Source organism: Myripristis murdjan, chromosome 4 (genome assembly GCF_902150065.1).
Source record: "Myripristis murdjan chromosome 4, fMyrMur1.1, whole genome shotgun sequence".
Lineage (NCBI taxonomy): Eukaryota > Metazoa > Chordata > Actinopteri > Holocentriformes > Holocentridae > Myripristis > Myripristis murdjan.
Genome location: NC_043983.1, coordinates 21,176,451 through 21,198,399, shown reverse-complemented (window position 1 = coordinate 21,198,399; position 21,949 = coordinate 21,176,451). Strand labels below are relative to the sequence as shown.

The following is a 21,949-nucleotide window of genomic DNA, read 5'->3' as shown; positions in this document are numbered from 1 at the left end:
CTGGGCCCGTATTGCCCTGTCTTTGCCAGTTGACGCCCACAGCCACTTGCTGTTAGTGCCACATTAAAGAGAAGAACATGTGAGGGGCCATAGGGTTCCACACACTTAAAGACTAAGTTGGTATATTCAGAACATGGATTGTAAGTACAGAGCAGTGAGTAAGTGTGAGCTATCAGGTGATACAGCAGTGTTTATTCATGTTTGTGGCTGTAGCCCTGTCCAAAAGCACTGTAATAGACTAGGGGAGCCGGCTGGATTTGCCATCTGAAATAATAAAGTTGTCATCTGTCAGAGAACCAAGGGGGAGGGCCTGCAGGACTGGACGACGCAGATTAAAGCCTGGATCAGCCTCTACCTCTCTCCTTCATGCCTCTCTCTTCCTCTGTCTCTCTCTCTCTCTCTCTCTCTCTCTCTCACACACACACATACACACACAATATATACACATTCTCAAACAACTAAACCTGTGGGTGAAATTGAAGAGCTCCGTTCTGTTGAACTCGTGACCAGCATCCCAATACACATACATGCATTCAAGCACACTCCAAAAACACCTCAAGTATCCTGCAACAGGAGCTGTGATTCCACATCTCCTCAGCAAGCTTAGATTCATCTTTACATTTGTTCTTGGTCCGGTGCCACAAGCCTGTAATCCTGCTCTGCTTAAATCATACCGGAGCATACACTTGATGAGGAGTGTATGCCTTACAGCCAGAAATGTTCCAAAATTAGAGGCCTGGACAAGATCACATGCCATCTTCAACCCCACCCTTCTCTTCTCTTTTCTCTTCTCTTTTCTCCTCTTTTCTCTTCTCCTCTCCTCTTTTCTTCTCTTCTCTTTTCTTCTCTTCTCTTCTCTCTTCTTTCTTCTCTCTTCCTCTCCTCTCCTCTCCTCTCCTCTCCTCCATGCTCCCCTGTCCTCCAGCAGCCCCCAGGCCCCACAAACATCCCGGCTCCTATTCCTCTTGTGTTTGGCGAGTGCGTTGGGTACATAGTGTTTATGATGTTCTCAGACAGTGCTGCATGTCACGTTTGGATTTGGCACCAATGTGTCAAACCACCACACTATAAATAACCAGACAGATATCAAGTTGTTACAGCATCTGGGTGGGCAGTGGGCACACACGCAGCTTGAATTCTAGTTCATCTGCTGTGAATAGTTAAAGATTTACCAAATAAGATTTATGTAAAGTAACACCCCCTGCAGGTGCAAGATGAATACCAACTCTAAATCAAAAGAAAGACAAAACCTGCCTCCACCCCCTTTCCAAATAGCACTGCATACATGCACTATCACTGTGGTAGCTTCTTATACTCCATTAGGAATAGTGTATGCAGTACATAGGACCTGCTGAAATAACTCATGGCCATGTAATGTTGTATTAATTGTATCATAATTTGACATGAGACATGCTACAAAATACAGCACAGCACTAAAAGTGAAACAGTAATAGTTGAAGATCTGCTGGTTTGCTATCTCGGACTTGTGAGCTGTAGATTATTACTACCAAGATTCATAATTTTTTGCTATGGTACATCAGTACAGTCCATGTCAGTTAATCATGCATGTGTGTAAGCTGGGCCTTTGTCAAATGGCCATTGCCTAGTTGCATGAAGCATCTTTGTAAAATATTTGCCTTAGCAGTTTGCAGTTTGCTTAGATGCTTAGATGTGTTGCACAAATTGCAACACATCTATGCAACACAAATTGCAACACAGCTATGTAGTTAGAAAATATGCCTAAGTAAATAAGGTTTAATACTGAAGTGCATCTTAGTGCAGAAAGGAAATTCCTAAAGTCTGTTATCCATTGCATAAAGATCCTTAGTGGTGGAAATAAGGAAGAATACTTCAGGTACCTTGAACAGTTACTTAGCTTGTCCAAAACACAAACCATTGTAGAGTTTTGCCATGGTTCACACTGTGTGTGAACTGCTGCTGTTATTGGGATACAGTAAAGACTATCTGGAAAACATGGACTTCAGCTCTAGCCCACATAATGAATGATGGCCTCTAACACTGATTGTTTTTAACCAGAAAATGTTTATAAACCAAGTAAGACATAGCTAATCAAGCTGTTAATTTAGCTACATCAGCAATGTTGCAACACAGGTCAATTGAGAATAGAGCAGTAACACGCCACTGAAAAAATGGTAGCCACGTTGTAGCTACCTTTATATCTATTTGCAGCCCTGCCAGAGCTGATGCTTTATGCAACAGGGCACAAGTGAATATCCTAAATTTAGTTGAGTTATCTATGATAGCTGATGCGCAATAACATTACATGCTGTGTTAGGTAACTCTGCTCTGCATGAATACAGTTTCAGAATACAAAGTACAACAAAAACAAAGTCTAAATCAACCACATTTACGTCTTTGATTCATAGTGAATTGGTTGGCTTAACTTAGCCACAGACTGCATAACAGAAATAGCTTGTACTGTTGATAGTGTCCTGGCAGTACAGTAGTGCAGCATAGAAATAAATATAATGTTAGCCTAGTAAGGGAATGAATGAACAAACTAAATCCTCATTGCTATGCATAGCAATGAGGATTTAGAAAAGATAGGCCTAGTAGATCTAGTTAGTAGAGCTTGACTGCTTTTTTTCTGATAGCAATTGTCATTATTTAACAAATGTTAAATAATGTTAAGAGTCACAAACTTAGCTTATTTAATTCCTTTTGGTCTTTCTAACGTAGGCTTCCACTCTCAATATCAATACCAATGTGTATTCTTGTCTTCTTTCTTCTGTCAAATGCAATTTAGGAGGCATACTTGAGTCTTTTGGCAGTAGGGCTAGCTGCTCCTCCTCCACCATTTGCATTATGCACCCATCATTGGAGTGGACGGGGCTGATTTAGCCTGGATGTAAGGAGTTATAAAGAAGGAATTTTGTGTGGATCCTAAAACATAGACTCTCCTAAATACATGGAGCAACAATAAAACTCAGTGGGGAATGAGCAGATTAGTTAAGTTTAGCTTAAGTTTAGCAGATTAAGTTTACCTCTCTACTTCATCTTTTGGCCCACTGAGAAAATTGTAGGCTTTACTGAAAATCTTACATCACTGTACGTGTAGTTTTCTCTGTCCTTATTTGTCCCTTTTCTCCATATGTAGGAAGGTGGTTAAGTCCTCAGCAGGTCTCCCTGATGAGTATGCCATCGGGCCGGCCCTCCAACACTCGTCATGTGGCCAGGTAGGCTTTTCAGAGCACCAAACATTCAACTAGGGAAAAATGCTCATGTGCAAGTCATGCAGTAGTTTATTTTCCAAAATTTATAATGATTAAGGCTCATAACATTGAACTGCAGCATTTTGGGTTTAATATTTGTGCATGTCATCACTGTCTCTCCCTCAGAAATTAAAAAATAAAATTTACATATGTTGGATTTCTTTGCCCAAAAGCTCCTTGTGCCATGAGTGCATGCGTTATTAGCATGGGTGGCCCTGGTCAGAGTCAAACCCCTAATTCTGGCAGTGTTGGTACTCAGTCCATTGAGGGATCCAGGACAACAACCTGTTAATGTTTGCTCATGGATTCCTGTGTGTGTGTATGTTTTGTGTTTTCTCCAACCAAAGTCGTGCAGTCCAGCGGAGTCTTGCCATCATCAGACATGCTCGTCAGAAGAAGCAGCAGAAGCAGTACTGCATGTACTACAATCGCTTTGGCAAGTGTAACCGTGGCAGCACCTGTCCCTACATCCATGACCCTGACAAGGTGGCTGTCTGCACCAGGTAATGCTCACACAAGCACATCCCATTATCCATGCTTGCAGACTCAGGGTAATGGCAAGCAGGGTGGCCCTGTGGGTAGAGCAGCTATGTTGTGAACAGAAAAGTCCCAATGTCTTAATATGCAAGCAAATTTGGAACCAATTATGGAATTGTAAACTTCACTTTAATTTTCACAATGGGAGGTTCTGCGAGGTTGGATTAAGTGCTACTGTCTGGTCGTCTACGCATTACCATATGACAGACATGACACGATTCACACAGTAGGCACAATCCTAGAGATTAATTTAGATCAGTTTCTATACATTGGCCATTTTATCTGTATAGCAGTCATGCTGACATTGTGACAGTGCATTGAGGTTTCATTTGATGGTGACTTAGCTGAAGACAGCGAAGCCTCATGATTTACTGAAAAAATTACACATTACGTCCAAGTCTGTAATGCAGAGCTGGTTCAAACAGTTCAGAAAATGAACACCTTTGCATCTTAATTGATTAAGCTCACTGGTGAAACATATTATCCATCTCAAACTATAATGATTCCTCTCTGTACTCGCGTTCTTGAGAACTTCATTCTCTACTCCTTTGGAAAAATGCTCTCCACCAAGACACAAATACCAACTTGGCATTTTTGGATCTGATACACACTAACAGTTTGGACCCAGCATGACAGCTGCAGGGATGATGCAATGGACCGGACTCTTTGGAGATGTGTGGGTGTGGGGTATCCAGGAGAAAATTTGGTCTATTCAGTGGGCTTCTGTTTTGGCTAGACAGAGTTTTGCTGTTCATCAAAACAGCTTCTTCATTACTAATCAAAGGGTAGGGAAATCCCTGAGTTCATCCTCGTGGGAAACTGTGCCTCTTCTGATTTGAGTCTGTCTGGGGACACCTGCTCAGGAGGCACTCGTTTTGGCGCCTTCGAGCAGGGTGACATCACTCCCAGGGAAATCCCCCTCCCCTCTGGCCTTGGTTAAGGGGGTGGGATAAGCAGTGTCCTGGAAAGTGACTGCTCCTTCCTCCCCTTATGCACTTCTTTCTCTAGACTGAGTCAGAGGGGCATGTCCAGGAAACTGTAGAGATAGTGATGAGGTGAGAGCATTGTAAGCAGCAGATGTGCGACATTATAAACCTCCTCCCCAACCTGGTTTTGAGAGGATTGTTCCCTTTTGACATAGATTGTCCCTTTAACTTCTCTCTGAAATGAGCCATCCTCCTCGACCAGAATGGGAATGCCCTGATCCTCAAAACTGTATGTACAGCTTTGGGACTGTTCTGACACAATGTAGTAAAGACAGAAAATCCTCCTCCATCAATTAGTATACCCCAAACCATGTACACATTCATAGCTTTTACTTTCTGAGGCTTCAGTCCATTAATTCCTGCAGGTTTCTGCGCGGGACTTGTAAACAGGCAGACGGGACTTGCCCATTCTCCCATAAGGTGGCCAAGGAAAAGGTAACATTGGAAACACATGTACACACACACACTCACACTCACATGTATCTCTGACAGCATAGTGTTTTATTGGTTTTCTCAGAAGATTAAAGGGGCCAGCGTCGGGGTATGTAGGTGTATGATGATACGCTGTTGGGTGCAGTCATCGTGGATCGTATTCATGTTCTTGGCACATGCCCTGTTTCCGTGAGGGCAGAGTGCAGAAGACATGACCTGATTTGGGGGTTTGGGATTCAGACTGGGGTGGCCAGGGAATGGATGGGAGGGCGGCAGATGGGTGAGTGAGATACTTATGGCTGAATGCTGGGGTGTCGTGTTTGGAACGCACTTTGTCCTGGTTTGCACGTACTGAAAAGAGGAACGCTATGTTCACTTCATACCTATGGATACACACCTTATTAGATCTCAGAGAGCAGCAACAATTCATTAAACCTCAAAAAAGTAATATCTGAACCTATATTTGTGTCAGTGCCTTCACATGTTGCACTCTCATAGTTACTTCACCTTTTAGTTTTACTTTCAGTATTTGTGAGAAGGCCTGATGCATCTAATTTTTGCATGATGCATCTTTTTTTGCTTTGCGTATTTTGTACCATAATGCCATATACTTGTCATAGTATGACACACTTGTGCACACTATTACACTTGTCAGTGTGCTCTCTGTTTTGGAAGCAGGCTCTATTAAGCACCCCAAAACCTACACTTGACTGACTTACAGTAGCAAAAAAGGCTACAGCTTTGGTTTTAAAGTTTTACAGTTAAACTGATAGATAGATAGATAGATAGATAGATAGATAGATAGATAGATAGATAGATAGATAGATAGATACTTTATTCATCCCGAAGGAAATTCACAGGGTAAAGAGAATGATCAGAGGTCTTGGGTCAAAATGAGTCTTTGCCTCTGTTTGGTCCCTGCAACATCAGGTATAGCATTTGGAGGATGATTAGAGGCTTCCTATAGTGTAGATATGGGCATGGCATACTATAACTGACACAGAGAAATTCAGATGCACATTTAACAATGACAATTTCTGGCGCTTTTTGGCATCTGTGTGTGTGTGTGTCTGCAGGAAAGTATCATCTGATGAAGAAAATAGTCTTGCCTGTACAAGGGAAAGTATAGACACTCAAAAGGGAAAGCTGTTGTTTTCTTTTTCCTTTTTTGTTTCGTTGAGACAAACAACCCCAGAACAGGTGCCAAGCCTCTCCCTCCAAAGCGCATGCATATGTGTGCAAACATGCACACACACTCTCACACACACACACACACACACACACACACACACACACACACACACAATGCCCTGCACCTGTGTCAGTTGTCATACTGCGGCCCCTAAGTGCTGAGAGCCCAGCTGTCTGTTTGTAATGCCACCTCTCCAAGAGCCCCACCTGCCCCCACTCATTTCCCCACCCTCCACCGTTCATCCCTGCCTCCCTCCTTGGCTCTCCACCACAGGATACTACTTGAGAAAAACTGCTCCCATTTCGCATGGACCCCTTAAACAGACCTGAATGGGGTCTTGGGGAGTGGAAGAGAGAGGAGGGGTTCAGGGTTAGGGTTAGGGTAGGCAACCAACTAGCCAAAACCGATCTGGGCTGTAGTGTGGATAGGCAAGCCCAAATTCTGCTCCCCCACCCCCCTTCCCCTCACAAATAACTCGAAACCAGAGACCCCAACCTTACTCCCCCAGCACTGCACCCAGGGACCCTCCGCACCCCCCACCCCCCTTACGATTGGCCAAGTCGTAGCGACCATGCACACATCCAGCACATAAACACATCATGATAGCTGGACAAGCTGCAGCCTGGATAAATATTTCTGTAGCAGTTAATTAGGTAGAACTGATCCCATCCCAACTAGATGGACTCCGTCTCACATTCCCCCCCAACTCTCCCACCCCTCCCTGTGCAGCCCTCTCTTCACCTCTCTCTCTGAACCCCTCAGAGGTGTATTTAGAGCAGCCTCCTCTAAGCTCACCCACACGTCAAACAGTAGATACCACCACACTCACATAAACACAGACCCTTGCACACATGCTGTCAAGACACACATTGACTCTCACTCTTCTGCTGTCAACTGCAATTAAAGTCATTTAGCTGCTCGGTGTGTGACAGATTGCCTGGCAGACGGGACACATCTGAATTATTGTACACGTTGGCCCATGTGTGCCCATTGGTGGTGTTGTCTGTTGACATATTCATGTAATCTTGCCCTTTTATCACTGCATTCTCTGCCAACGCTTTATCTCACTCCATTCCTCCCTCTCTCCCCCTCTCCCTCTCTCTCTCTTTCTCTCTAGATGCCGGTGTGCTCGTACTTCCTGAAGGGAATCTGTAACAACAGTAGCTGTCCTTACAGTCATGTCTATGTGTCTCGCAAAGCTGACGTGTGTCAGGACTTCATCAAGGGCTACTGCCCTCAGGGAGAGAAGGTACCACACTCACACACTCACACACGCACGCACACACACACACACAAACACACATACAGACACGGATGCATACACACACAGTCTTAGGCAGTGCTTCAAATCTCCCAGAGTTTGAATGAGATTGTCTTCATGACTGTATCACTGAACCCCCCTTTTATTCAGCAGCCCCAGATTTGAAGATAGCCGATTGAAAGTCAGAGTTTTGATGATTTGATTGAAATTGTCAAAACTTTGACACGGGCATTCGGTAAAGCCAAAGCTTTAGTCTAATTTGCAGTCTAAATGTTTTTAGTGGTCCACATTCATTATGCAATTCCAGCTTCACACCGATAACTGACTTCACATATTTTGCCTTACTTCATGTGTTAGTGATCATACCTTGTTGTGGCTATATCCACAGCTCAGATATGTTTGGCGTCAATACATTTTTCTCTGCATTGAGGCAATTACTTGATTGTAATATACCCCCCATTAAAACTAATGTTGCATGAGGGGAGTGTTCATCATTTGAACCTGAGATTATATTGTGCAGTATTAACATTTAGCTCCACTGGAGTTTAATTAAGGTAAACAACTGGTTTGGCAACCAGTTTCCACACACACACATACACACACACAGGCAGCAACAGCTGCACAGGGTGGTGGTCCATAGTGGCATTACTCTAGTGACTGAGTGACACTTTGAGGACCTGATGGGTAACGGAGAGCGGCTACACATGACCTTAGACATGCAAGGCCCTCATGCACTGTCCTCACATCCACCTCAAACAGACTCACTTTCTCTCTGCCCTGGCCTTCCTCCCTCTGCCCTGCACCTCCTGTTTATTTTCTCCCCTCTTTCTCTCCCTTTGTTTCCCCTTTGCTATCCCTCGCCTCCTCTCAGTGGTTGTTTGTGAGTGTGAAACAGATGCTTTTTCACACTGTCAGAGCTCATTTAAATAGTGCATGGGGAAATGAGAATATAGAAAACAAAAGGGATATTAATATTTATTCTATTAGCTGAAGTGCTTAGGTCTGTGATTTTGCTGTGTGTGCGTGTCTATGTGTGTGCGTGCACGCATGCACACGCCCGTGCATGTGTGTTTGTGTGTGTGCATGTATGTGTGTGTTTATGGAGCGCTGCACTGTGAGGGTCTGGCGGCTCTATGATGGATAGCAGGCAGTAATTATAGATGGGAAAAGTGCTGAGGATGGCACTATGGGCCAGGCAGGCAGACACTCCAGCAGCTCAGGGGTTAAGTCCGCTCCTCGCCTCCATCCTCCTCCTCCTCTCAGATTTGCTACCATCCTGGCTTTGTCTCACAGTCACTCTCCACCTTACAAGCTCTCTCTGTGCCTTTCTAATCATCCCTTCCCTTTCCTCATTTATTTAATTTAATTTAATTTTATTTTATTTTAATTTATTTTATTTATTCTATTTTTATTGTCTTAATTTCCCTCTTTCACTCTGGTGTTTTTCTCTCAGTGCTTCACATATAGCCGCTGGCTTTGTCCAGTATAAAATCTATAGTTTTCTTTAAAAAAAAAAAAAATAAAGAAAAAAATAAAGAAAAGCAATGTTTTCTCCTTTTTATTTCATTGCTTTTCACCTTTTGTTTTATCATATATGTTTACTCTTGGTACATTATTTGTTACATCTGATGTCAGAGCACTGTCACTGTGAATCTTTTTATGCTTCTGAATATTGCTTTTTCCTAATGTTAATATCCTTACAATTTAGGCTTATTTTATTGCCCCATTCTACTCAGTGAAAGTTGCTCTAGATAAGAGTGTCAGCTAAATACCAGAAATGTAAATGCCTATGGATGTCTCTCTTTTTAATACTATCTAATAATAATAATACTGTCTAATACTGTCTTACATCTCCTATTTCTCTCTCTCTCTCTCTCTCGCTCTCTCTCTCTCTCTCTCTATCTATCTTTCTCTCTCTTTGTCTCTCTCTTTTTATGGCTTCCTCTCTCTTTTGCTTCCTCTCTCTGTCTCTCTCTCTGTAAATGTGCTGACTCCTCCTGGTTTTGGCCCAGCAGAGAGCTCTCTAATAGGCCCCAGAGACATCCTAGCATTCCTTAAATCAAGTGGAAAATTGTTAACTTGGTGTGGGATAAAGATGTTCTGTCCACTTTTGCTTTTTCCTCCCATTTCCCAGTGCGCTCTCTCTCTCTGTCTCTCTCTCACTTTCACTCTGTGTCTTGAGACTTTTTATGAAAATGAGGATGTGTGGGTGGCAGAGGACTTTGCTTTTACAGTCAGTTTTTCCTTTACTTTCTGTATTTCACACGGGTAAAGTGCTTTTGTGGTGTTAACTCCTCATTTCCCATAACATTTGTCTCAGTGCCAGCGCTCTAAGCCACCTGTGGGTGAATAAAAAATTCTGTTTTCAATAACCAATGACAGTTTCTGCTGATGTACCCATGAGAGGAAAGTGTTTAGGTCGGAGCTGATGGCGGTGTGGTCACTAATGATGTTATACACCAAATGCAAAACAATGTAAGTCGTCGCCACCGGTGGCAACCTGTTGCCGCTGTTTTGTTGTGACTTGAAATGGCAATCCTATGAGGTGATACACAGAGACATTTGGTGGTGAGATGATCCTGGGTTGTCTTAGCCTCTGGGGTGCAAGAACATGGGTGTGAGGGTAGTGAAAAGGGCTCTAATGACAGTGGTGGACACAGACAAGGTGTGTAAGGGTTATGTGCTTCATCAGAGCTCAGTCGCCCTGCTAGAGTTAAGGCTGGCTGGCCCTAGTGCAAGTTGACCAAGAGTCCATGCTGTTCCTGGAAATTTGATCTCAAGATCCCCCTCTCCCCACCCAACACACACACACACGCACACACACGCACACACACGTCTTCCAATCCACACTCTATTTCTGGACCAATCTGCTTCCCAGTCCCGCGCTCCTCACCCCTCCACACACATGCACACCCTCTCCCTCCCTCTCTCTCTCTCTCTCTCTCTCTCTCTCCCTCTCTCTCCCCTACACACACACTCCTCACACCCCGCACCCCAGAGTGAATATAATTAGCTTTTCTGACAGGTGGGAGGGATCGGATCTCGTGGAGAATGAAGCTACCAATTTACGCCCATATTACACTGTCATACACACTCTCAATTGCATACACACACATTGAACGCTCATTCTCTCATGCACAATGATCCCAAAATTACTCATTACAATAACCCGTTTACACAGCTTGCGTATGAGAGATTAAAGGAAAGTATGAAACTTTGAAAATATCAGAAGCTGTGATATATAAGGAGCGGACAAAATAACAGAAAATCCTGATGTTATGTAAAGTATCTAATGAGGAGTAGAGCCACCCTTCACAATGGCTTCAGTCCATGTGATGCTTTCATAAAAGTTCTTAGTGAGATATCAGGCCATTCAATGGGAAAATGAAAGGACAGATAGAAGGGTGAGATTATACCAAGACAGAAAGTCTCCATATTTTTATGGTGTAAAGGCGATCAAAATCTACTTTGCTCTGCACTCGAGTGGCCCATGAAGATTCCATGATGCTTAGAGATCTAATGTTTGGGAAGGCTGTAAAAGGTGTTTGACTTTGTCCTGGTGTCTCTAACAATATATTTTAAGCTGTATGTGTGTGCATATTGTCAGCTTGGAATATGGGAATATCATGACCAAGCAATGCTTGCTCTATAGGATACACCTGGCACTGTATAATTGCCTCATATTCCTCAACCCTTATACAACCATGCAGAGCGATCAGTGGACCTTATGACTCCCACAAGATGCTTCTCGCACAATTACAAGTCCACCACCATATTAAGCAGTGGATTGAAGGCACATTTTCTCTCTGTCAGGATGTACCAAAAAGGATGAAAGGACGACTCAATCAAACCATATCATTTTTTTTTCCTGCCGCTCCATGGTCCAGTTTTTGTGTTCCTTATACCAGGTGCATTGCATGCATCTCTCTCGCTGCATCACTGACTATAAGTAGTTTATAAATTACAGTTCTGCAATAAATGCCACTTGTGTGAACTGCATAATTTACATTTGTTTGCTGAAAGTCACAGAGGTTTTGATTTGATTCAGTTCGGTTAAATGCTGTAGTTTTGGATTTACAGATGATTCTACTAAGTCTCCATCTCTCCCTGCCTGTGCGCAAGTTCAAGTTTAATTAAGATACAAACACACTAAGTGTGTTTGTATCTTTTGGTTGTGTCTGTGTCTTTGTATGTATACCTGTTTACTGTCTCAAAGGGCTTACAATGCCCACAAGTCTACAACAAACAGGACAACACTTCCTGACTTAATCTTCATAACAGAACAAAAACATAGCAATAACAGTGAAAACCTTTTTTTTTTTTTTTTTTTTTTTTTTTGACCAGTGCACATGCAGTTAAGCCACTGACTAGCCTCTTTAAAATGCTTTGTGTTGCCTCATGTTGATCGCATACAAAACTGGTGATTGCCTGACCTTTTAAACACAACATATTCCAAAAATGGTTTTCAACTTAATACGCCTTACCTGTTTGGCCTCTCATATATGGCATTAACATAGACATAAGTAAAATCACTTTCTTGGTGTCAGATTTTTTTAATGGAGACCAGAATCTTATCCACCCAGATTACATTTTTGATGTAGTACAACATCTTAAATTCTTCAAGCATGCTGTTCAAATTCAGACGTGTGGTTGTGTTCTATTATTTTCCTCCATCCAACCACCAGTGTAAGAAGAAACACACGCTGGTGTGTCCAGAGTTCTCCAAGACCGGCTCCTGTCCCCGGGGCCCCCGGTGTAAGCTGCAGCACCGCCAGAACTCCAAACGAAGCACCCCCGCAACCCCCACCCCAGCTAAGAAAGGCCGTACCAAGGAGTCCAACAAGAGGTCAGAGCAGAAGATCATGTACAGCAGATTTTATACTTTACTGAAAATGGTATCTCTGCATGCACACTGACATATATTTGGGGTTGAAAAGGATTTCCGTGTCGGCATTGCCTACCTGCTCCAGAGTCACAACCTCACATAAGGTCTCCTTAAGGTTGTGTATTCTGATTGTTTGATTATAGGGGGATATCTGTTGTATTTGAATTCAGGAAGACACATAACACAGAAATATCAAAACGTCAGTGTAAGCTTCGCAGCGTTCTTAACATTCATGCTTTCCATCGTATGTGATTATGAAACGTGCTTAATGCAGAGATCATTTTGAAGACAACCCTCGTTGGATTTTTCTAAATGTCACAAGTAATGTGAATGTGCACAGTTGTAGCTGGCATGTGAAGAGTGCCACACATCTAAGTCTGTTTGACAGATAAAATATCAGTCTTGTTAATTAATGGCTACTCCTGTTTATATCCTTTTCCCAGGCCCCGCCTGTCTGTCATCATACCACCTGAGCAGGCCCCTGGCTCTGAAGCAGTCCCAGGGACACCTACCTCGGATCCCCTGAAACTGCCCTCCTTCATCTCCCTGTCCAGCTCCCCAGAGGAGGCAGATGCACCAGACACACTGCCAGCCAAGACCCTGCAAGTTAAAGGTAAGAACACCAATGAAGGGTATAGCTTAGATAATAAATAGCCCAACAAAGTAGAGCACCTTAGGAAAACACCTGAGATGACCTCCAGCTAACAGACAAAGAAAGCAGAAAACCACTCTGAGACCACCGTAGTGAAGATGAAAAAGTGGAGAAAGTTATCTAGATTGGCCTTTGAAGTACACTTTCCCACTTAAGAGGACTAATCATGCTTTACTTGGTGAAAAATTGCTGACTATCCAATGTATATTGACGACAGATTTGAGGGAGGGAGCCATGCTTTATGAAGGCTAGTGAATGCCATAGGATAATTCCTCAGTGAAAGAGAGGGGGATTGAGGGTTTCTATATAGGTGTCTGAGCTGGAGACAGATAATGATGATTGGAGCAGGGCTGTAGAGCATTTGTGATAATGCTTAGAGGAGGTGTAATAATGCTTAGGGGACAGAGGTAATAATATTTAGGTTTTGGGCTGGAGGGAGGCACAGCTGAGCTTTCTGTTGACAGACTTGACAGATAGGATTAGGAGGGCGGCTGCTTCCTCCTCCCCCTCTCACCAGGCCCTACTGCCCACCTGCCCCTGCCTGCTGGACACACACACGCACGCACACATACACACACACACATACTCATACTGTGACACATTTAATCCTTTATAAATACAACGCACACTTTCAGCCTACCTTATCATATAGTGTGTTGCTGAACAGTGATCTGATTTTTTTTCATCCTCCATTTGTATCATTTGTTTGTCCTAATTTTATTATATATTTACAGCCATGCTTCATCTAAAGTTACCTTGTTTTACATAAGACATTTAATGCTATGTTGATTGCTGCTCAGTTGCTGTAACTGTAAACAGATTAGTACCTAGTAAGTATTTACTAAGTAAGTACATCTGTGCATAAAGATAGCTTGTACTATGCACAGAAACACATCATTCATTGTAATTTGGATTTTCCTCGTTCATTTTAATTCTCATTCTTTTGAAACCCCTCCCTCCTTAGTTTTTATATTTAGTCTCCCCTGCTTGGAAACAAGCAGGACCTCTGACCTGACCTGACCCCCACCCGACACACACACACACACACACACACACACACAGCCGGAATTCCTAATGCATCTATTAAGGCATTAAGTGTGTTTGTATCTTTTGGTTTTGTCTGTGTCTTTGTATGTTTTTTTTTTTTTTTTTTTTTTTTTTTTTTTTTCTGTGTGTGTTCATGGACACAAATGTGCATGCTTGTGTGCGTGTGCATGTGTATGTGTGTGCATGTGTGCGTGTGTGTGTGCATTTATACAACTGTGCATGGCTATGTGGATAGTTGTGTGGCTCATTTCCAGAAATAAAATCTAAGCTTTGATGCCCAGCAGCAGGTCGGCATAGGGCACCTGGGCATAGAGGAATCGCTTTTATTATTTTGGTCTAGTTACAGCACATGTAACACACATGTATGCCCATACATACACAGTGGTTTCCTCGTCCCTTCACCCACGTTGTCCTTTTGCTTTGTGCACTTAAGTATTACTAATGGCACCTTGTTTCTCCCTAACACACCCCACACACCCATGCCTCATTAAGGGTGGAACACCGCCAAACAAGCTCCTCTTCGCTTTGCATAAATTAGCCCAGACGCAATGTATCACTGCCAGAGTGCAACCTTACACACACAACACATACATAAACACATGCACGCACACACACACATTTCCATCCATCCCTGTTGTCCCATTCACTTCCTCATTTACTCATCAGCTGAGATGCCATCACTCAGCATTTCAACAAGACAGGGATCCAGATTCAAATGTTTCAACATAGATCAGAGTCAGTTACACATGAGCGAATGCCTTCACACGTACACACACATACACACACACACACACACTCAGGCACACCTTGTCATGTTAAAACACCCCCGTAGCTGCCTCACCATCTCTTTGTCATTTTATTTCTGTCACTGTGCCTCTCTTTCATTTTAATATACTACTTTTTCTGTCTGTCCTTTACAGAGAAAAAGCTGCAGATCAAGCCACGGCTTTAGAACCACAAAGTCCCACACCGGGGGCTAAAAAGCTAGAGGCACCTGGACACTTCTGAAGAACTAGGAAGATCGGTCTCTTTCCTGAGTGATTTCTGAGTGCTATGTTCATCCCAGCAGTTATCTCTGCCCCTTTTCTCTGAATTATTTAACTCAGGGCCTGAAGATATCTCTTCTACGTGTAGAAGTTCATTTTACATATCTGCTTGGATGTTTACAATACAGCTTTTATCAGTCAATGTTTTGTAAAAATTTGATTAAAACAAATAAAATCTTAACTGTTGCTGCGTAAGTCCCTTTTAACAGACTCTTTTTGGCCCCTCAGACAAGTAAGGGAAGGGTTCGGTGGTGTGTTTATAGGCTATTAGTGTGTTTCTGTTTTGGTGTGGTGGTATCATTGTGTGCATGCGAGTACTACTGAGTCCCAAGGGACAGACACTTTCATCTGGAGGGTGATGACAGGGCCAGCAGTGCCCCTTGGTTTTAGTCGTGGAGGCGGCGCACATGACCACGCGGTGACATCAGCCTCACTAAGCTGTGTGTGTAAGAGCATGTGCGTGCGTGACTGAATGCAAGCACACAGCAATTTGCTTTTCTTATGCTTTGAAGCAGAGGTGTTAAAACTATCACACCGTTTAGGCTTTACCTCCAGTCTGCCCCAGTCCTCCCCTTGCCTTGATTTCTCACCGGCTGGGTAACGTAATTAATGTGTGGCAGCGGAGAGTGGCACAGATAGGATGTTGGGACATGCAATCCATCCATTACTTTGCCAAGCATAGCCCCCCGATATTAAAACTATTAATACACCATGTGTGTACATTTGAGTTTGTGTGGGTGGGTGTGTGTGAGAGAGTGTGGCCTCTGATATTTAGACCATTAATATGCTATTTAACCGAGGCATCGTCACGGTGACAAACAAGCTGCTCGACACCCTGGGGAGCATGTTCACTCAGCGGTGCTCACAGGAACACGACAAACTGATACACAGCGAGGAGCTCTCTCTCTCTCACACACACACACACACACACAGACACACACACACACACACACTCAGAGACCTGTCACCGTGTTAACAAGATAAGAATCCACAGCAGAGGATGGAGAAACAGTGTGTGTGTGTGCGTTCTTCACACCTGAAAGGGGCAGTTTGTGTGTGCATCCTAAAGCAGCTCATCTGAAACAGAGGAGTGTTCATTTGGTTGAAGATTTTGCATCATCCTTGCGCAATTTGGAAACTTAACTTTGGTGCATATAGGGTGCACTCTGCCTTACATCATGTTGAATATGGTGTGGTATGGGATGTGTGTGTGTGTGTATGTATGTGCGGGTGGGTGGTAGGTTGAGTGTAAATGTGCGGGTGTGTGTAACTATTCAACTTGGTTCTCCGTGATCTATTGACAGCAGCGAGAGAGATGGAGAGCTAGACATGTTTCTCAGAAAGGTAGGAGACAGGGAGCTATCACTCTTCTCTTCTCACCACTTTTTTTCCCTCCTCCTCACCCACATTCCTTCTCTCGTGCGCTGAAGACGTAAGTGCCTTAGACAGATGTCTGCTGCCTCTTGTCTAAAACCCTCAACGCGAGCTGCTGAGCTCGGCAAACTCTAATTAAGATCAATATTTCAATTTTTAGTAAAAGCGCACAAGACAGAAGACAGAGAGAAATCATCTGTCTATGGAGACTTGGGAAGACGAAAAGAAAGGTCAACTGTGATTCTTCACTCTGTGTGTGTGTGTGAGTGAGAGTGTGTGTGTGTGTGTGTGTGAGAGAGAGAGAGAGACTTGATAAGAAGTGTTTTGTGTAAGCATATCCTTGGGCATGTGCATGTGTCCATGTGTTCTTTTCTTAAAGAAGAGGCATAAACACAAACTATTCCCATGGCCTCCATCAATAAAGAGCACATTTTTCTCTGAATTGTAATTCATTAGTTTTGCACACACACACACACACACACACACACACACACACACACACACACACACACACACACACACACACACACACAGCATGTTCTTTCCTGATTTATGAACAAAGAACTCTGATACAGATGTAGGTAAACATGACTTCTATGTAAGCGAGGCCTACTACATGCGGTGAAATTCCTGATTTTTCAGGTAAGCCGAGCTGTTAACTTCACTGTGTGTGCACATGCGTGTGTGTCATATCCCTGAACAATTAAAGCTGATTCCTCCAGAGCAGCATTAGTGACTTAAAAGCGGTGACAAAACCTCCGGGTCTCAGATAACCTTCAGCCACCTCCTAGAGCCAGAGGAGGGCTTTGGTTTGGATGGGCGCTCCCTTGGCTCAAAGCTCGCCTTGTGCCCAGCTCAAAGCCCGCTGTCGATCTCCACCTTGCTGATGTCCACTTTGCTTAAATCGGTAGAACTGCACCAGCAGCGAACTCCCAATATGCAAAAGCACAATGAAAACCCTGACTTCAAAAATTTATGTCTCAAGCCCTCGGCCACAGACACTCCCCTTTCCCTGACAATGAATGGACCACAGCAGATCTTCTTAAATGTGGCATTTCAATGCATACTGCTTAGCTTGGCGTTTGCGGGCCTGCTCCTGCTTATTTGATAAAAAACCCCTCCTAATGACTTAGCGCACCTAAACTTAAAATACCTTGATATGATTTCCGTCCCCTCGTCTCACACTCTTCTTTTCATCCTCGCCAGCAGATTTGAGCCAAGGAGGGCGCGTATTTCATGGGCAGCTCGGACTGGAAGTTAAGCTCAGCGCTGTGCAAGATTTTGCTGTTCACATATGACCAAGTTAAACTTACTGCCACCTGTTTTTCATAAAGATAGGCACTATTTCTCGGATATATCTCACACCTATCATTTGTTCGTTTGATGGGACACTAGGGGCCCCAAGTGCAGCCTCTGCGTAAAAAGGCTAAATGGGTCAGGCGCAACAGAGTCCTGGTATCCATCTGCCTGAAGTCCCGCTCCCAAGATGCTTATCACTGGTATCGACATCCTGCTCAGCCTTCCGCTTTGATTTGCTTTGCCCGGCATATCTCTCTGGAAAAAGACATATGGGTCCAGAATGGAGGTACACGTGGCGCACGGGGCTTAATTATACGTCGATCCGCGGAGATGAGTTGGGATGCAATTTGTGGTTAATTGCGAATGAAAACCCCGCAGACCACCACAAGGAATAGACCATCATAATTAACCCACGCGCACCCATCGTGTGGCCTACAGCCCCACGGAAATGCGGATTGATTTTTTTGGGTGGAGGGGCGCGTGGCCTTAAATCAGTCACTGATTGACAGAGTAGTGGCTGGGGTGGCCAGTGGTCTAAGAGACATCCTGAAAATCTCCCAAAAAGACCATCTTGGCCTACTCTGCAGAATAACTGCAAAGTACTTTTTGATATTGTTTGGGTATTTTGAAAATAGGACAATTACGATAAAAACTTGATGCATAGTACACTGTATTAATCATTTATTATAAAAATTGGTGTTCACGTAGGCCTATCCTCTTTTTCATCATAGTAAGTCTTTGTTAAGTTGCCTCGGGTCACGTGAGAGCATTTATTATTATTATTATTATTATTATTATTATTGTTGTTGTTGTTGTTGTTGTTGTTGTTGGTTGTGGTGATGGTGGTGTTCCTGCACCACATAAGCCAAATGTAAACGTATGATTTTATGATGATATCACAGAAAAACTAACTCCCTCTGTGTGTATAATAATGATACCATTGGGAGAAAAAACAGTATAAGGCACTGTAAATTCATTTTTGAGTGACCATACCATAAAGTGTGGTGTAAACTCATTAAGTAACAATGTTCCTTGAGAGCTGCCATAGCCTATATATGTAAAATCTAAATAGAGTACAAATGAGAGCAGCTCCACCACATAACTTACGTAACGTGGTTTTCAAACGGTGAAGAGAAGTTTACCCAATTCCGAGTAAATATTTTTCTGTGGAAAAACTAGCGGGGCGATCACCTTACACTCTCGTTTAGTCCGTGCAGTTGCCTCTGCTCCGTCACTAGAGGGGGGATCTGCTGCACCTGTTCTCCCTTCCCCCCTTCGGCTGCGCTCGGCTCTGTTCGGCTCTGCTCGGCCCCGACAACTGCCGGCTGTCCCAGCGAGAGGCTGCTATAGGCGAATGCAAATTCGCCGCTGTCATCTCCTCCCATTGGCCCGTCACACCTCTGAGTGGGAGGGTCGAGGGCCACGCTGTCTTTATAAGTGCAGATTGCCTTACAGAGTGCCTCAGTGACACTGCGTGGTTGCATCGCATAGTTTTCAGAAAACTGCAACCGTCCTGGTCCATCATAGAGAGAAATCCAACTGGAATTTATCACCTCTTGTACAAATATATATACACAACACGTCAAGTTAACAGCGCGCCCCTGTTGAGGGGGGAGAGGACCGTCAGGACCGAATCAGTAAGTAAACTGCTACTTGAATAAAGAATTATCTGGACCGGCCACTCCAACAAGGGACCATACTCTCCAGTCCCTCCAGCAAAGGGAAGTGTCTGCTTGACTTCCGAACTGTTTATTTATTTCAACTTTGAAAACTTTTTTTTTCTTTTCTTTTTTTTTTGACCACTGCGTGCCATTCCATTTTGGATTCCTTGTTCAAAATCTGGGACTTTTGGCACACCTTTACGCACGCCTGTCTAGTGTCCTGTGACTGTCAGACACTATCTTGATCTCACTGTGTGGGAAAGTTTTAATCCGGTGCTGTGCGGGAGACGCTGCAGTAACTTCAGCTTGTTCCCTGGGACTTCATGATCAAGTTGTAAACAGTGGAAGCGAAGAAGGGTGCTTGGAAAATATTTATAACACACGACTGGAGGACACGCAGCGAGCAAATCTTTCATCTTGCTTGATCAAGCAGCCCAAGGACAGTAAATCACGCGGAGGCAACTGAACATCAGAGGTGACGCGAGGACAAGACAGGTTGGTGTCTCCAAATTCACCAGGCTCGAGTTTCAGCCGGCCCCGGGGGCTCCTGGTATTAAAGCGTGCATTTGACCTGGGATAAGTTGTCAACAAGAGGAGCAAACGGAGGCAAACTGGCAGGTGTACAAGTTCATTTACATGCATACGTATATTCACGCCACTATATATAGAAGTTGTTTTAGGGACTAGCAGCCCTAATAAGTTTCTCCACCCACACGACCGGCCTTGCAGCAGCTCCACGCACCAGGCGTGTGCGTGTGTCTATATATACACACCATACAGACGATTATTTCCCTTCGCAATCTGTATCCGAGAGGGCTGCCCGCTGTCGGTTTGGCTGTGAGGGCAGGAGTCGTCGCATGGACTGACATGGCCACCGACCTCGCCATGAGCGCAGAGCTGCCCAACAGCCCCCTGGCCATCGAGTACGTCAACGACTTCGACCTGATGAAGTTTGAGGTGAAGAAGGAGCCCCCCGAGGCTGACCGATACTGCCACCGCCTCCCGCCGGGTTCCCTGTCCTCCACTCCGATCAGCACACCCTGCTCCTCCGTGCCTTCGTCGCCGAGCTTCTGCGCCCCGAGCCCGGGCGCCCAGCCGAACCAGAGCCTCCCCAGCGGGGTCAACGGCAGCAGCAACAACAGCAGCGGCAACAACAATCAGAACACCACGGGCAAGCCCCAGCTGGAGGACCTGTATTGGATCCCCAGCTACCAGCACCACATCAACCCAGAGGCGCTCAATCTGACCCCGGAGGACGCCGTGGAGGCCCTCATCGGTAACGCGCACCACCATCACCATCATCACCAGGCCTATGAGAGCTTCCGCGGGCAGCAGTACGTGGGGGAGGATCTGTCCACGGCTTCAGCGGCTCACCACCACCAGGCCCATCACCACCACCACCACCACCACCACGGCCACCACGCCCGCCTGGAGGACCGCTTCTCGGACGAGCAGCTGGTCAGTATGACAGTGCGGGAGCTGAACCGGCAGCTGCGGGGCTTCAGCAAAGAGGAGGTCATCCGTTTGAAGCAGAAGAGGCGCACCTTGAAGAACAGGGGTTATGCGCAGTCCTGCCGCTATAAGCGTGTGCAGCAGAGGCACATGCTTGAGACCGAGAAGTGCACCCTGCAAAGTCAAGTGGAGCAGTTGAAGCAGGACGTGGCTCGGCTCGCCAAGGAGAGGGATCTTTACAAGGAAAAGTACGAGAAGCTGGCCAGCCGGACCTACAATGCTGGTGGACCCGCAAACACAAGAGATCCGTCCACTGGCAACCACGGGAAACAGGCCAACAATGAGTTCTTCATGTGAGAGACTAATGATTTGTTGCATAGACTCTTAATTACATCCCCACCTAGTCACCCACCCCAAACTTCCTTTTAACTATTATTTATATTTCTCTCTCAGTTTGTATTTTGTTTACAGTTATTCCCTCAAGAAAAGACTATACATTGTATAATAAAAAACACATACTTAACAGTGCTTCATGTGTAAACAAATAAGCATTCGTTGCGCACATAAGTAATCCTTGTGCGCATGATAAGTCTTAAAGATATTTTGGCTAAACTTCTGTAAGCCTACACAAAGACCTCTGATCTGGACACATGGGATCACTAAGCGTACTTGGTCAAATCGAAAGACTTTTCTCTGATGCATCAAAACAAGGAAACCTGATCAGCAACTGAAGTCTTACTGAACCAATTTGACAATTAGAATGATTGTCTTAATTCAGAGAGAGGGGTGTTTTTGTCTTAAACCTGGGAGATGAATGATTTTTTCTTTTTTTTTTTCTTTTTTTAATTAGATTGGACTGAAACAGAATCAGAAAAAGCAATACTCCCTCTCT

The 21,949-nt window shown here is 44.3% G+C and overlaps 2 protein-coding genes across 3 annotated transcripts in view; both read left to right on the top strand.

Moving 5' to 3' along the window:
* The window catches only part of zc3h3 (zinc finger CCCH-type containing 3), a 50,303-nt gene extending 34,837 nt beyond the window's left edge, over nucleotides 1-15,466 (top strand). For both annotated transcript variants that reach the window (XM_030050017.1, XM_030050016.1), the window contains 7 exons: nucleotides 3,119-3,197; nucleotides 3,581-3,736; nucleotides 5,122-5,191; nucleotides 7,498-7,629; nucleotides 12,327-12,487; nucleotides 12,970-13,139; nucleotides 15,146-15,466. In XM_030050017.1, coding sequence (XP_029905877.1) covers nucleotides 3,119-3,197; nucleotides 3,581-3,736; nucleotides 5,122-5,191; nucleotides 7,498-7,629; nucleotides 12,327-12,487; nucleotides 12,970-13,139; nucleotides 15,146-15,177 — 800 coding nt within the window. In that variant the 3' untranslated portion in view covers nucleotides 15,178-15,466. The remainder of the gene's footprint in view (nucleotides 1-3,118; nucleotides 3,198-3,580; nucleotides 3,737-5,121; nucleotides 5,192-7,497; nucleotides 7,630-12,326; nucleotides 12,488-12,969; nucleotides 13,140-15,145) is intronic.
* Nucleotides 15,467-20,472: 5,006 nt separating this feature from the next.
* mafaa (MAF bZIP transcription factor Aa) lies at nucleotides 20,473-21,562 on the top strand. The gene has a single exon (XM_030049806.1). It carries the CDS (start codon nucleotides 20,473-20,475, stop codon nucleotides 21,412-21,414), a length of 942 nt encoding a protein of 313 aa, XP_029905666.1. The 3' UTR covers nucleotides 21,415-21,562.
* Nucleotides 21,563-21,949: the final 387 nt, after the last annotated feature.

What these genes read in the sequence shown, in the direction of transcription:
- mafaa (XM_030049806.1), top strand. Translation starts at nt 20,473, where the DNA reads ATGGCCACCGACCTCGCCATGAGCGCAGAGCTGCCCAACAGCCCCCTG.